This window comes from Sprattus sprattus, assembly GCF_963457725.1.
Source record: "Sprattus sprattus genome assembly, chromosome: 13".
Classification (NCBI taxonomy): domain Eukaryota; kingdom Metazoa; phylum Chordata; class Actinopteri; order Clupeiformes; family Clupeidae; genus Sprattus; species Sprattus sprattus.
This window is the reverse complement of record NC_137911.1, coordinates 4,684,295-4,699,975: the sequence shown is the minus strand read 5'-3', so window position 1 is coordinate 4,699,975 and position 15,681 is coordinate 4,684,295. Positions and strand designations below refer to the sequence as shown.

General features: G+C 39.8%; 2 protein-coding genes across 2 annotated transcripts in view; both read right to left on the bottom strand.

Annotated features, from left to right (window-relative positions):
• Positions 1 to 10,257, bottom strand: part of scaf8 (SR-related CTD-associated factor 8) — a 37,647-nt gene extending 27,390 nt beyond the window's left edge. Inside the window, exons 1-2 of the mRNA XM_080850131.1 lie at positions 10,148 to 10,257; positions 7,968 to 8,051 (exon numbers count right to left, since the gene is read on the bottom strand). Coding sequence (XP_080706257.1) covers positions 7,968 to 8,051; positions 10,148 to 10,177 — 114 coding nt within the window. The 5' untranslated portion in view covers positions 10,178 to 10,257. The remainder of the gene's footprint in view (positions 1 to 7,967; positions 8,052 to 10,147) is intronic.
• Positions 10,258 to 10,888: 631 nt separating this feature from the next.
• Positions 10,889 to 15,681, bottom strand: part of LOC308374019 (connector enhancer of kinase suppressor of ras 3-like) — a 52,045-nt gene continuing 47,252 nt past the window's right edge. Inside the window, exons 17-25 of the mRNA XM_080849708.1 lie at positions 15,378 to 15,417; positions 14,942 to 15,111; positions 14,550 to 14,623; positions 14,037 to 14,108; positions 13,656 to 13,723; positions 13,361 to 13,485; positions 12,744 to 13,077; positions 11,474 to 11,664; positions 10,889 to 11,304 (exon numbers count right to left, since the gene is read on the bottom strand). Coding sequence (XP_080705834.1) covers positions 11,080 to 11,304; positions 11,474 to 11,664; positions 12,744 to 13,077; positions 13,361 to 13,485; positions 13,656 to 13,723; positions 14,037 to 14,108; positions 14,550 to 14,623; positions 14,942 to 15,111; positions 15,378 to 15,417 — 1,299 coding nt within the window. The 3' untranslated portion in view covers positions 10,889 to 11,079. The remainder of the gene's footprint in view (positions 11,305 to 11,473; positions 11,665 to 12,743; positions 13,078 to 13,360; positions 13,486 to 13,655; positions 13,724 to 14,036; positions 14,109 to 14,549; positions 14,624 to 14,941; positions 15,112 to 15,377; positions 15,418 to 15,681) is intronic.

Sequence of the window (15,681 nt, the reverse complement as noted above, 5' to 3'; positions counted from 1 at the left end):
TGCTGGCCCCACACCTGTCTGAATGCTGCCTTAGGTCTCACACTGCTGGCCCCACACCTGTCTGACCGCTGCCTTAGGTCTCACACTGCTGGCCCCACACCTGTCTGAACGCTGCCTCAGGTCTCATACTGCTGGCCCCACACCTGTCTGACCGCTGCCTTAGGTCTCACACTGCACTCAGTGTCAACAGAGCCTTACAAGTACCTCCACAACCAAATTGCTTTCCTACATTACTACACAACATTAACACTAGTAAAGATGAGAAAGGAAAAACATTGTATGCAATGGTAGAGGTTTCTTCCAGTCGCAAGCCTGTGTGTAGTTTCCATGAAGCGGATTTATACATATAGAAAAAAAGACGTCTGTTGGAAATCTGGCCTGTACTCGGAAAGCAAGCCTTCCTCACAGCTATTTGTAGCTCCTTTCTAGATATCGGTGACACAAACCAATAGAAAACTAACAAAACTATACGTTCAGTCATTGAACCCAATTTCTCACAGGATGAGGAGTCTACATGAGCAAAATGAAAACAAACATAGTCAATCACCACATTCGCCTGTCTTTTTAAATAGACCAAAGAATATAAAATAAAATGATGAAGTATTAACCAGATTGATCAAAGACATGGTGCCATGAGCAGTCAGACTCAACCAGACTGAAATGGCAGTCCCTGCATGTCATACCAAGTATGTTGACTGAGGTCATCTTTCAGTTACAAGATACTTTTGCTGTCTAAGCAGACTTCTTGATGGATCTTTAGTAACAGGCTAACTGAAAAATTCGATAAAAATACAGACAAATGTATTGTTTCCCAGTCATTCTGAGTGTTTTAAAGTATTTCTGAAACTCGTATAGAAATGTGACAACCTTATATTCTTTAGTTTTAAAAGAAAATACCATTCTTCTTCTCAATTAATCAACCGTTTATGGTCGAATTCCACAAGTAATAAAGAAAAATAGAAACAAACATTCCTTCATGTTCCTTGCAGGAATAAGAACATCTGAAAGCCTAACTATACGGCACAACAGCTAAGGACTAAAATTGTCCCCCACTGTATGGAAGCATTTTAGCCTAGGGTTCCTCTGAAAAAGCTACTCTGATGGACATGTCTGCTTGATGGAAATGTTGTTGTGACAGCTTACTAAAAACATTACAAACAAACACTATATTAAATAAAAACTACACTCCTAACTCATCAATGTGCCCTTGACAAGAAAACACTGACAATTTTACCAAGTGAGGTACTGTTGGGCAAACAGGCCTTTGGCTGAAACGTTCCTTTTTCCCAAAATAAACACCAATAAATAAATGTAACACCAATAAATAAACTTGGCTCATGAGTCTTATTATGGCTCTCATTACAGGGAAGAGATTCAGGGGCACTGTCCAGCTTAAAAGGCACCGGGTGCCTAAAAGAGCCCGGGTGATGTAATGTTGACTTTCGAACGCCTTTTGAGTGACAGTTGCTATGCCAACGCCAATACGTCACCCGGGCACTTTGTTGCTATCAGTCAGAGAGTCTGAAGAGTCGTTCGAAAGCCATCAGCTACTTTTTAGTCGCTTAATATTGTGCCTTAACGGACACTACGCACCCGGACACTTTTTAGCTATCAGTCAGAGAGTCTCAAGAGTTGTTCGAAAGCCATCAGGTACTTTTTACACGCTTAATATTGGCTGCCGGCCTCCTGTAAGTATGCACATATCAACAGGTTTCGCCGCTAAATCTATATTGCTAATAGCAATTCCTCCTTTTGTGCGACAATATTAAGCGACTAAAACGTAGCTGATGGCTTTCAAACTACTCTTGAGACTCTCTGACTGAAAGCCAAAAAGTGTCGGGGTACATAGTATCCGTTTCGGCACAATATTAAGCGAATAAAAAGTTTTAGCTACACCTGCCTGCTGGTAACCTGTAAGTTAGCAATGTCCGCTAGCATGTCAAAGCTAGCAAGCCCCCGTTGTTCTTTAGTAAAATGCCCTGTTTTGTTCAAATTTAATTGTGGGTGCCGTCAGATATGTCTTAAAATCACAACACATTAAGGACTTTCTTAATTTAAGCACAACAACAGATGAATAGCTTCAAGCTATCAAGATAGCTCGTTACACTAGCACGAGCTAGCTAATGAAATGTCCTTACTTTGATACTATAACCAACTAGCGAATCAACCACTTTCCTACCAAAGTCAAACATCAAGCACATGGTTGTTTTGGTTGGTTTATTGTAGGTCAAATACAAGCAAGCTGGTCTCAGGTAGCGAAGTACAATGCAAGATGCTCTGAAGTAAATCGCGTTATGAGGAATAAAAGAGCCCGGGTGACGTATTGGCGTTGGCATAGCAACTGTCACTCAAGAGTCGTTCGAAAGTCAACATTACATCACCCGGGCTCTTTTAGGCATCCGGTGCCTTTTTAGCTTGACAGCACCATACAACTTAAACTAGATCTCAAACGGATGAACACAAATACATAATAATAATAGGCTATGCCTAAACAAGCCCAATAAGCTTACAGGCTTCGCAAACGCTTGCGCAAATGTAATCTTTACAGAAAACAACACCATATCCTAGATAAATTGCTGTTGCCTGACAACCCATCATGAGCAAGCCAACTGACAATAAACTATATCTCAAGCAAATGTGTTGCAGGACCAAACTTATCAATCACACATATCAACCAAATTCGCTACCGCAACAAAGATTATCAGAGGGAAGGGGTGAGGTGGAATCACCGGTCGTGACACCGCTTTTTCGCTGAGGGTTCTCTGCAAGTTCTTTTTCTGTATCATTTATCATTGTGGCTTCTTCTTTTTGAAAGAGCCCATCTCCTACCTAAGCTGGTTAGAGGGTTCCCTTATCTCTCTCTGAAACTCTCTCTTGCCCCATCCTCCTGCTTCACTCTCAGTGCTCTGGGGAAGCTGGGGGAGCTGCTGAGGGAAGGGGAAACAGGCGTTATTTCACAGGCAAATCACACGAACCACACAAACAGACCTGTGCAGAAGAGACAAGGTGAAAGAGAGAAAGGTACTTCAGTTCAGTCAGCACTGAGAACACTGTGGACCTTACAGTCACTCAAGTCAAATAAGAGAGGTGTTAGTCTTCAAATATGTTAAACAAAGTTTACTTTGTGTGATCCATCAACTGACCTGAGACCCAGAAGTTTCAGCACATTCAGAACCATTAGACTGAAGCACAACCAGTGGTTCCTTAACATGTGCAAGCTCCAAGTAAGGATACTTAAGTAGGTCATTATTGTCTAAATACATTTAGCAAATGATCAGGGTCACAAGGGATGGAAGATAAGGTGGACTCACTGGTGTTCATTAAAAATAAATGAAAATGTAGTAAAACAGCACTATCCCTGCACCATGGTCAGAACTGTGCCAAGAAGCCTGGCATTGTCTACTTCTCACCATGGCAATGGAATACACAAAAAAAAAACTTTAGATGATCCAGTGTCATCCATTTTTTCAATACAAGACAACATAGTGTCCATTGCAAACTCAACATCCAAAGAATGTACCCTACAAACAGTTCACTTGAAGGTAATTTCAAACAAGATTTGGGAACTACAGTCATCGGCCACAATTCTTCAAATAAACGACTAGAATCAATCATCATCTAATCATCAATCATAAAAGCCTGAATCTATGACCAAACATAGGAATTGTTTTCGATAAGTTTGATATTGACAATTAGACAAGCAAGTCTGGGATCTGACCTACTTCCTCCAATTCTACATCACGTGCACCTAAAACAAACTCACACTGTTCAAGGACTGTTCAAAACCACACATTCATCCACAGGTCTTTCCTCCGTCTAAGAAACACTTCAAAGAGCCTTGGAATTACTTGAGTCATTAAGGACAGGTTACAATGTGAAAATACCTCTTGCTGATGCCCCATTAATGCCTCTATATCAGCAAGAGCAAACTATCAACTTCAGCCATGAAGGTAAGAAAAGTAGTATGTGCAGGGTAAAAGGTTATTAATTAGAATATGGGTCTACTAATACATGCCCTTATAAGAGACTATGGCTATTGTAGACCAAGCTGGGTATGTATATACCTAGGGTATGAACTTCAAATGAGGGGAATAATGTTGGAATTAACGAGACTACCATTTCATATTGTATAATGATCTGATCTTTAATGAGTATAGAAACTTGTTGTGATATTCTTTAAAATCTATAATTATGTCTGCGATAACAAACTGTTTAGGTTAGAAAACGTTAAACACTGCAAGTCACTAAAGACAGTCACAGTTGTTTCAGACTTGCTCTGAAGTAGCATTCGCATTACAGCTCAAACCAGTAACACTATTACATAAACCATAACGCATATTTTTTTATTTAAAAGATTCTTGCTGGTTCTTCAAATCTAGGGGTCACCCCCGAAGCCAAGTTCTTTTACTGGTCAAAAATCTTTGCAAACATATTTGGAAATATGTTAGGGTCAGTGGTGTATAAAGTACTCAAAAGACATACTTGAGTAAAAGTACAGCTACATTACTGTAAAATTACTCAAGTAAAAGTAAAAGTCACCTTTTAGAATACTACTTAAGTAAAAGTATTAAAGTATCTGATCTTTACTGTACTTAAGTATCAAAAGTAATTTTCTGATATTTAATGTACTTAAGTATTGAAAGTAAAAGTACAAGTAAATGCTGTTAGTAAAAAAGCCAGTTTATTCAGACTAAAATTAGCAAACTTATATAAACATGGGCTGATTTGAACCCCACTCCCTACTCAATACATCGACAAACACTAACACACATATGTCTGCAAATGAAGCTGCTTGCAGCTAGATATCTAGATAGCGATCTACACTTTTGCTAGGTTAACTAACTATCTAATTAATATAACATTCCCCAAACAGTTATGGTTAATGTCAACTAGTATTATTACCACTTCTAGTAGATAACTAGTCCATTCAACAAATGTGTTAATGTTAAAATCAAAATGTTAATGTTGACGTCAAAATGTTACCGTCTAGAATTGCACGCTGAGCTATTCCCTGACAAACGGGAAGTACTTTAGATTGTAACCATCCTAACTGGCTAGATAGATACCTCACGAGAGATGGAATAAAGAATACGAATAAATAATCTTTAGGTTATAAGCTAGCTTGTAATATTATATACAGATCTTACCCAGAATGGAAAGAACCTGACTAGAAAAGGTTGTGCTGGTGGTAGTAGCCTATTTAATGAAGAGGTTGTGTCGTGGGGTTTCTAATTTTTGGATTGAGACCGGTATATGCTTTTGCTTCGATTATTGTCGTGTCCCCTTCGTTGTTGATCTTAATGTTTTGGATATGTCCTTCCACTGCATATTGCAGTCCATTTTGCCTTGATCTGGAGGATATCGCGGATATATTACTCCAAAAAGAAACACTGACACTGACAGATATAGCACTCGTCCTAGCCATGTTTTTGTGTTGAGACCTAGGAGTCTTGTCCGACGTAGCAACAGTAACTTTAAGAGGGCTTTCACGAACGGTCAAAAGCGCATTACGTGCGCTAGAACAGCTGATTCGCCAAACCTGCTTGGAGTCTGTGTTCTACCACAGTCCGCGAAGTTGTTCTCATCACTCACGATTTTTTTTTTTCAAAAGATGATTTGATTTTGTAACGAGTAACGAAGGTTTCAGGGGAAATGTATCGGAGTAAAAGTATCAGTCTTCTTTGCAAAATGTAGCGAAGTAAAAGTCAACAGAAATATAAGTAGTAAAGTAAAGTACAGATATCCCAAAAAACTACTTAAGTACAGTAACGAAGTATTTCTACTTCGTTACTATACAACACTGGTTAGGGTTCACCAAACAATTTAAATTGTATGCATGCAGGCGTAAAACTTGCGACTTCGACTTGCATACCTCCAACACGAGGAGGTATGTAAACTTACTTTGGAGAAATGAAAGTCATTGCATTTATTTCTCCCCAACATCGCTGTTATTTAGATTTAGCTGCAGAGGAAGAGTACGTTCTGATCTCACTACGGCCATGTTAAACACTAGAACCAGTGTTCAACCACAGTTAAGGAAGTGTAATGTATAGTCTGCCAGTCAGTATGTCAGTGAAAGGATTTATTGTCCGATACTGACCGGTGGACTATGTATTAACCCGCTCTTTATGCAGTTACTTGGCAAAACTATAAAAGACAGACAGTTCTTCACGCAAATAGAACTTTAAGTAGCATAGTGTTACTGGCTGACTTCCAAGTTACATTGAATTTCCGATACAAAAAGCAAATGGACTACTTGCTGATGATATGAAAGTGGTGAATTAGAAGCACTCAACCCATTGCCAATGCAGTGGTTATTATAAAGAAATATCAGACATCAGAACGTTGATGTGGCCCATTCAATTCAATAGAACTTCATGCAACATTCAGGAGCCTTATGATAAACAGTTTAATCATTTGACCTAAAGACGTTTTGGAGCATTATGTTATTTATAATCCTACAGATTACAAAGAAATTACAATGCATTTGTTACATTACAGCACGTTGCTGTAGATTGAGAATTGCAGTCATGTTTCATTTCATTCTGCCCCCTTCTACAATGGGCCAAACAAGCTATGCACTATGTAGTTCTGGCAGCACACCCCTCCAAAGTCAGAAAATTTCTCACAGCAAGACATTGGCAATTAGATTACCATGACACACTACTTAGCAAGCTTTTATTAGTGCCAACTTGGCATTTTTGTCTTTTCAAGGTTTCTGCATGCCTTTAAGGTAGTAAGCTTGCTAATTTTAGATTAACACTCCCTAGTGCTGCTTTAAAAAAACACAAGTAAACCAGTTTGATTATGCCATCCGAGATGCAACTGGAAATTGCGGAGGAGCTTGCTTCATGTGTGCTTACTTTCAACTCCGCTTTTTACCAATTTGGTGAAACAGTTCTGTTACAACAGCTAATAGAGTGTTAACCACCTCCATTATGTGTTTTTGGATACCTTACGAAAACCTTGTGTCCTCAAACATGAACGTGCATCTTCCGAATTTGCACATACACCTACATAGAGAGCCATAATTTTTATGTCAATGTGAAGTATTGGCATCATGTTGGAACAGGAGCAAATGTTGCTGTACCATCATTCTACACCCTGGCAACCGAGTAACAATGAGTTGACGGGAGCAACATGATTCAAGCCTTCAAGAAGCACAGGTGTGCACAGGGGGTTCACAGAACTTCAGCACTATATACCATTACATGCCGTTTCATGTGGGAATGAATGAGACACACAAAACTTAGTTGTGATTGACATCTAGTGGGAATAGAAATGTGTTATTGCTTTGGTTGTTTTCATCTAGCATGTTACAGATTTCGTACGATATAGAATCTCATTTCCGAGAAAATTACATTCATCATAATATGTGGAGGATAACAGCCACCAAGGTGTCCCACCAAAAACTCTGGATGAGGCGGAAGTATACAATACCGCAGCGCAAAGTAGAGTTCAGAACAGAACTATAGGACACTTGCTATCCAGAGAAGGTTTATCTTTCCACTAAGGGTTTCAAATTATTTTGATATGTGTGTGCGAATCAGTGAGATTTTGAGCAAAACTAGCCATGTTTAGAATATAGAACAATGTTCTATTTTGTTCAAACTGATCTTTGACACATATCTTGGGGTTTTCAGGACTGCCAGAAAATCCTGTCTCTATAATGGCTTCTTCATCTTGTAATTATTAGCGCACCTATGTAAGTATGTAAGAAATAGGTTTACTTCTCTGAAATATCTAGATGAAACAGACTAGGAGTCAAAATACTTTGAGTGGCTCAAGTCTGGAGAAGGCCCTATTATAATTATGCTTACACATTGCCTTTTTTTGAGGGTACGTTTTCCAAACAAGGACCTTTATAACATCCCAAACACCACTAAAGATGGGTGCTGTGATGTATTGGTGGATTGACTCATCTAACACTTACGCATGTTTCCTTCTCTGTACCTACAAATACCTACCTTTATAGCTTTAATTGCAGACTTTGTGATATTGGTCATCTTGGCTTTGGAGATCGGAGGCTTGTATTCATTCAGCGAATACAGCTGAAAGAAAAAAAACACAGAATATTAAAATATAATTCCAACAAAAGGATCACACAACAAGCCCACCTCGTAGCAACAGACTGACGAAATGATTTTTCTCTGATTTCAGTTTATAAAACATTTCATTTCATCTCTGTTCATCAAACTGACTGACATGTGGTTAATTAATGATAGTACCGTCAAGTGATTGGGGCATTAGTCTTACACATCACTACAAAGATTAGGAAGACATATAATGACTGTGTACTGTGTTTGATGTAGTAACAGATATATCTTTATTCATGCATAAAAACACTCCTACGGGGGAAAGCACTGAGTAACTTGTGAGTAAGTATTAGACCATTTAGGATTATGGCATCATCATCAGGGCACAAATGACTTGTGATGTCCATTTATGCAGAGGACAAACATTAAAATGAATGTAAATTACACCACATCTTCCGCCAGAGTAGCCACATTAATAATCTTTACAGCAGTATTCAGCTCTACTACCATTGCTCGTTCTGGATGTCGAAACATGCTGTTAACGTCAGTATCCAATTTCATGTTACGTAATGCCATTGGATAAAGGTGTTTGCATACTTTCTGCTTATTGAATTCGACCTGATTTACATTAGCACGTGATTATAATTACTAGCTAGCTGGCTAATGTTAATAACGTATGCTCACTAATGTAATGATAGATAGTCATCAACTGGATACAACATCAAAGGACATTGAAGACGAGCTAAATTTGATAAGCTAAACAGAATTGATTGATGTTTGCGTAAGACTTTTGTTCTCCAAGTAAGCTGGCTAATCACGCCTGTTGAACAATATTTAAGCCGTAATTGTAACATGATGATCAACCTGCAACATACAGCTACGTTGGATATCTGGCCTTCACAGAAAAATTCACCTTTTAATGTCTGTACCGTTATTTCAGTAAGGTTGCGTGACAGCAAACGCCTGACGAACGTTACATTAATGGTTTACAGATATGGCAATCTACACTACAAATCAATCGATGCAATGGAATATCTGCATTAATTAATCACGTCCGACAAGTTTAGTTACAACGTAGCACTTTCAGTGAAACAACGTGGCCTACAAAACAATGTAACACAGGCAACCTGAAGTTAGCCAACTTAATGAGTCTAACTTCAGTTCTGGACTTCGCTGCATATTAAGTAATAAAGCACTTGTCTCACTGAGATAGTAACTTCATACTCGAGTATTCCCCTGATAACTGATAGATGGCTCATCTGAGTAATGTTAACTAAGGTTAGTGAAGCACCAATAACTCCTGAGCTTGCAGTCTTCGCCTGAGGGGGCTAGCTTATACGCAATGAGGCATCTAGCTAACGCTACATGCCTTGCTAGCTAACATGAAGCTAAACCTTTCCTGTTTGGTATAATTTAATGTAGTAAAGCCACGCTTCGCTATGCGCGTGAGCCTTACATCCCCCAATATAACCATGAATTAGGAGTCCATCAGCTTGATTAATGAAAGTCAATTAGCTTGCGAATGGGCCAGCTTTCCTGATATCATGCCAGCTCAACAATGCAAGGTTGACAGATTGAGAAGCTAATGATAGCCAGTTTAATACTCGAACCATTAAGGTGCTGTGCGGTCAGCACAATAGCTGGCTGCATTAAAGGTATCGATTAGTTTACATTACGTTTATAACAATGAACAAAACATGCACATCTTTCAGAGGTGACCAGCGAACGTTATGACGGTTTACGAGAGCTAAGGCTAACGCTAGCTACGTTGTTGTACATTCAGCTAGCTATCCTGCCAAATACAAAATTAAGTTAACCTATGGCCAATTAATTGAACCTAGAGGTTTGCAAATCTGATTTTCAACCAACCGCATATTTGTCTAACTAGCTAACTACCCATTCCGAGACTAGAATCGAGCAACACCTTTATTCACACAATATATGAGGCCTAGTGGGGTTCATTGACCACCCTCTCTGTAATGGCAAGTCGCGAGTACTACCCGCTTCCTAGGTTGGAGATGGACATCTGCTGGTCTAACGTAAACCAAGTTTCTCCACCGACAGAAGTCATAATGATAAAAGGTTTTATAGTCATAGAGAAAAACACAAACCTCGCCGTTAAATGCTTTAACAGCCTCCATGATGCCGGTTTTCAGGGTCGCAACACAGTTAAAATGTTCCCGAGCTACACCGGCTCGGGGGCCGCATGCTTTGCAATCGTAGGGTGAGATGGAGGAGCTCGCCAATATGGCGGACAAACATTGATATTCAACACAAAGACCAGCGGCTCCAAGTGTTACACATTGGTAATACAAGTTAAACAAATATATATTTTTGGTCTACAGGCGACACTTTCTGGAACAACAGCTAATACGGCGAGAAAATGTATTCTCGGTCTTGGCTGAAAATTATGTAGACATAGGCCTACTCGTAATTATCACATCAATGACAAGCTATGAATGGAAGACTTAGCTGTCACAAATCAAGCATACATTACATCTACTCTAAAAAGTGGACACATTTTATTAAGCACTACCTAAGCATCTCCTAACATATACAGCATCAAAACAGAATTGAACACCTGTACATACTTAATAACAAAAACTATATACACATATACTTACAATGCTACAAACTAACTTAGCCAAATAAAATCATTTAGGTCATACCATTTATCATCATTTATGTATAATTTAGAGCAATACATGGTTCAAATCCTCATTGCAACATTTATATTCTACACACACAGTACAAAAATGTGAATGAAATAAAATGATAAAATGACAATGGACTTACATAAAAATGTTCATGGCATTTATACTCTTGGCATTAGTTAAAATTAGACATAAAGGCATTGATGCAGGGGATGTAGAGACAGGTCAGCCTCACATCAAAGCATTAACAGTCTAGAACCATTAAACACAGGCCACAGTTTAGAGTCTGTATTTTCAGAGGTCCTTTAATTTAGTTTGACAGTTGTGCATAAGTGGTTATGAATATCTCTGACTTCAGAGTCCATTTGGCTGTTGGGACATAGAGTTGTCTATATGCTGGTCTCCGTGTAAGGCCCAGCGATGGCTGCTTCTGCTGTTGCTGCGGCTCCCGTTTCTGCTACAGGAGGTTCTGTGATTTCCCCATGCAAGTTGTGACGCATACAGATCTCCTGCAAGAGCACTGTGTTGGACTCCTTCCATTCCCGAAATTTGCTAGCAGAAAGAGATGGATCAGAGAGCACCTGATCCAGTGTAATCAGATCTGCTTCCTTAGCCTACATCAAAGAGAGAAATAGGGAGGAGGGCTCTATTAGTAGCTGTGACAAGATTTCTAGCATTCTATTGGCTCTGTCATGAATTGAAAAACTAAATATATAACTAGTCAAATATAAATGAATATTCATAAACACAAAACATCTCAATGTTCAAATGATCTATACCAACCTTCAAAGTGCTATTTAAAGTCCTGACAAGATGTAACTTCTCATTGACTGCATGGTTTTTGCATCTTTTTATGAATGATGCTCTGAATTCCCTCTTAGTTGATGGTTTGCGTTCACCAGTTGGAGACAGACTAGCCCGTTTCAGGTCGATGTAGAGTCTTTCCATCTCATCACCTGCATCTTCTAGGCCATCTGTGAATAAAGGTGGAAAGATGTTTTTTTTTTTAGTTACACATAGAATGTTAAATTCCTTGTGTTACTGATTGGGGTCATTCCACCAATTCTCTCACTGTCACATGCAAGTGCTCATAGGCAGCAATCTAACCAATGTTACAACTGCCCAACCATAGATCTTGCACAGAAGGATGCAACATCAACGCACAACTAGCTGGAGACAGCTGCAACACGCTCTGCATTTTGTACCCGGGATCCGTAAAAGTGCTATTAGTTGTAGACACCACATGCCTACCCAACCAGAAAACCTGGGCAGCAGGAAACAACAGCATCAACAAAGCTGCCTTTGTGAAAATTACTCTGGGGTTTTCAATCAGGCACTTTCCTTTATCAGTATTTTATTGAATTAGGCCCACATCACCTCCAGAAGGCTCAACATTGGTGTCTGGTGCATAGACCCACCCGTCTCCATACTCATGATGGGTTAGAACACAAGCCACTACCAGAGACGACAGCAAAAACACATCAAGATACACCATGAAAAGATTTCACGTATCTCAGTTTTAGTTCAGGTTAATTCACGACCCGTGGTACTCTGTGAGCACCTCTGCCAAAACACTGGATACTGGATACTTAAGCTTCTCCCTTTTATGTATAATGTGTATATGTCATGTGTCCTAAATTGCATTTTCAAAGGGTATTGAGAAATCAAAAAAGTAAACAATGCGCTCACACTCAGAATACAACATCATAGAACTTGAAGTAATCTACTGACATCAGGCAGCAATCTCAAATCCGTCGCTTTGCTCCATTTGCCAGTCCTGCTTGTAGGTGCCAGGTGTCCATTTTTCTCCATTTTTTTTTCTGTCCCTGACATTAACCTGGGAAGAGTTTACCTCCACTCGTTTATTATCAAACAGACTGGCAAATTACTTTAAAACCTGAATATGTCTCTCCACCTGTAGCGACTCAGGGTCAGGCTAGTTTAAACCAAATATTTCTTTTTTTTTAAGAAAAAAGAAAAATGTGGAAAAGTGAAAAGACAAATGGCATCCTCTGGTCGGATTTCTTCTTCCAGCTCTATCACACTCACTCACTTATTTGGCTGAATTCAGCTGGTCCTGCCAGTTCCTCAGATCTCAAAAGGGCCTCTGCCTTGTCTGCACAGGCCGAATGGTCTTCAGAGAAGACAGGGTCTTCACGGGGCATAGGAGGCTCCTCCGCCGGGGGACTCTGCGCATGAACCTGTACAGAACAGACCACCGTATCTCTGGCAGGGAGGGAGGAATGGGAGACAAGGTCTAGCCAGGACTGGCGGTGCTTGGCCAGTGAGGAGGCAGAGCTGTGTGAGGTCATAGTGCTGACAGGTGACGACAGAGTGCCGGTAGCTTCACTTGGAGGAGATGAGGAGTAGGGAGGTGGGAGAGTGCCCTATAAACAGAAGGTGGATATCAGTTAGAAATTCCTTACTATTTTAGTGTACATCATACCATAATAATCTTACATCCAGACACAGCTGGTTACTCAAACAGGCAGTCGGTCAGATATTTGTACATTAAAGCATTACTAACTTACTAACATTACTAACATTCCAAAAACATTTAAATATTATCAAAATGAAATAAACCTTACAGGAAACAACACGCTCAACTTGTAAGTACATGTGGGCTTAAACTTAATTTTCTAGAACAGAACTACACGTGATTCCACTGACCTGTGGTCCACTGTCAGGTTGTCCGTCAATATGCAAGATGTCCCGCGTCATCTGCTTTGAGTATGGGGGTGGTGGAGCCTCTGTGGACTCCGTCTCCTCATGGTCACTTGCCTCACTATAGCACTCTAGTCAAGACAAAATATACACATAAAGACAGTACACACACACACACACACACACACACACACACATGCACAGTAAACACACACACACAGTGAGGAAGAAAGAATGAGTATTAGTGTTGAATTGTTAACAGATAAACCCTATGTCATGAATTCATCACATATGGACTAACCTGCTGCGTGTGCCTCTGTAGGCTCGTACTCATACTGAATGGAAGCTAGCCCAAGCTTATTTAGCCACCTACAAGGACCAAATAAAAGAGGCCTTGTCAACTTCCAGAAAAAAAAACAAGGATGTCAAGTTTACATTCACAGTTTGTTTCTAAAGAACTTTGGAAAGAAATCGGTCTTTGTGCAGCACAGATTTTTATTTCAACATCTAAATATACTGAAAAAACTGCTGAACAAAGAGTTAACGTTAAGCTGCAAACTAAACTTAAAGGTTATGTCCTGAAGAAGTGAAACCGAGCTAAATCCTGCAGTTATTTACTGGACCGTTTCAGCCGAGGTCATTTTCACTGTTCCTCCCTGTCTCTTGACCTTTGAACCATTACCTGTTCATGTCATCCAGGCTCTCCGCTGCAAAGTAGAATATCATGACCTGTGGGTGGCAGGCTTTGATGGCACTGCAAGAGCAACAGAAAAATGGAGGTGAAGACATGAAGGTTAGTTAGGATACGCACAACACAATGTTGTATTCTCTTTTGTTAGTAAATGAGAAATTGGAAAATGCCAAAGCAACAAGCCACTGTGGGACACTACGCAAAACTCTGTGACATGGCACTGTGATTTCAAGAGGACCTCAGATTTAACAACATTTAACAACAAACATAAGTGAATGAGAGTAGGTCAGGTATGACCAAATCCCCAAACGTTTCACTTCCATAATAGACAGTTGCAACTTGTTTTTGTGGCCCGTCACATCAAGGCACCAGTCTGGCTGTCTGCATAAGGGGGATGTGCATGTGATACAGACATGGTAGGAACAGTCAGCGGTAGAATGGAAACTCAAAATGCCTTGTGGTCACTGGCCACATGCCATAGAGCAGGAAACGCAAATCACTTACTATTTTTTCTTGCACTCTATCGCTCTGTCAATCATGAAGTCCTTCAAGTTTATGTATCCTTCTGCCTTTTCTGCCTGAAAAATGAAAACAATACAAAACCTTTAAATTACGTTATTTTAGTAATTGCAATCTGAAATATTTACCACAATATCTAAAACTAATTTTGCACTGGCATAACATTTTTGGGACATTTTCACAGATGTAAAGACACAAATATGAGTAAGAATTCACGTAAATGGGGCTGATTCATATTGAAATGTATGAGTAAGCTTCGAAGCAGAGTGGCAGAACAGGTTGTCACAGTGACCTTCCCATATGCCAATTCAGCAACAGAAGCAGGAACTGCAGGAAGGAGTGACAGTGTGACTCTGTTGCGGTCTGCTGTGACTCACCGTGTCACTGGAGTACCAGTATAATGAGGTCTTCTTCAGGATGAACCAATACTTCTTCCACTTCATTCCCAGAAAGCCTTTCCCCTCCTTCTTCCTGTAGAGCCAGCCTTGATGATCCGCCTGCCCCAGCTCTTTCACAGATACCCTCCTTCTGCTCATATTCACATTGCCTATGATTGGAATCACACACACACACACACACACACACACACACACACACACACACACACACACACACACACACACACACACACACACACACACACAGTGTGCTCGGTTATAAGCTAACACGTCATATTGAATGAAACCACAATGATGTTCAAATAATGACCTTCAATTTGTGCATCACAGTATGCAGCACTTAAGTTATCATTGTTGCAGTAATCCATACCATTTATATCTCAGCAACAACTGAGAGCAGAAGTCTGATTCCTACCTGCTCGAGTTTTTTTCTTTGATTTGGGTCTAAGTGACACCTGTTGAGAGGGAAAAGGTAGAGAGCATGTTCACAGCACATTCAATGGCCAATAGCTCCTAGACCTTTAAGCAGGACTACATGAACCCACCCATATCATTTTTAACTGATTCCAACTTACTTTAATACTAAAAGACAAATAGTCAAAAGCTCTTGAACACCCACACCACACACATAAACCTTCTCAAACAAGGTCACATAAATGTTCAGGAGAAAATACACACAGTCTTTGTGAAAACAGCTCAAAAAGCTTGAAAAACACCCT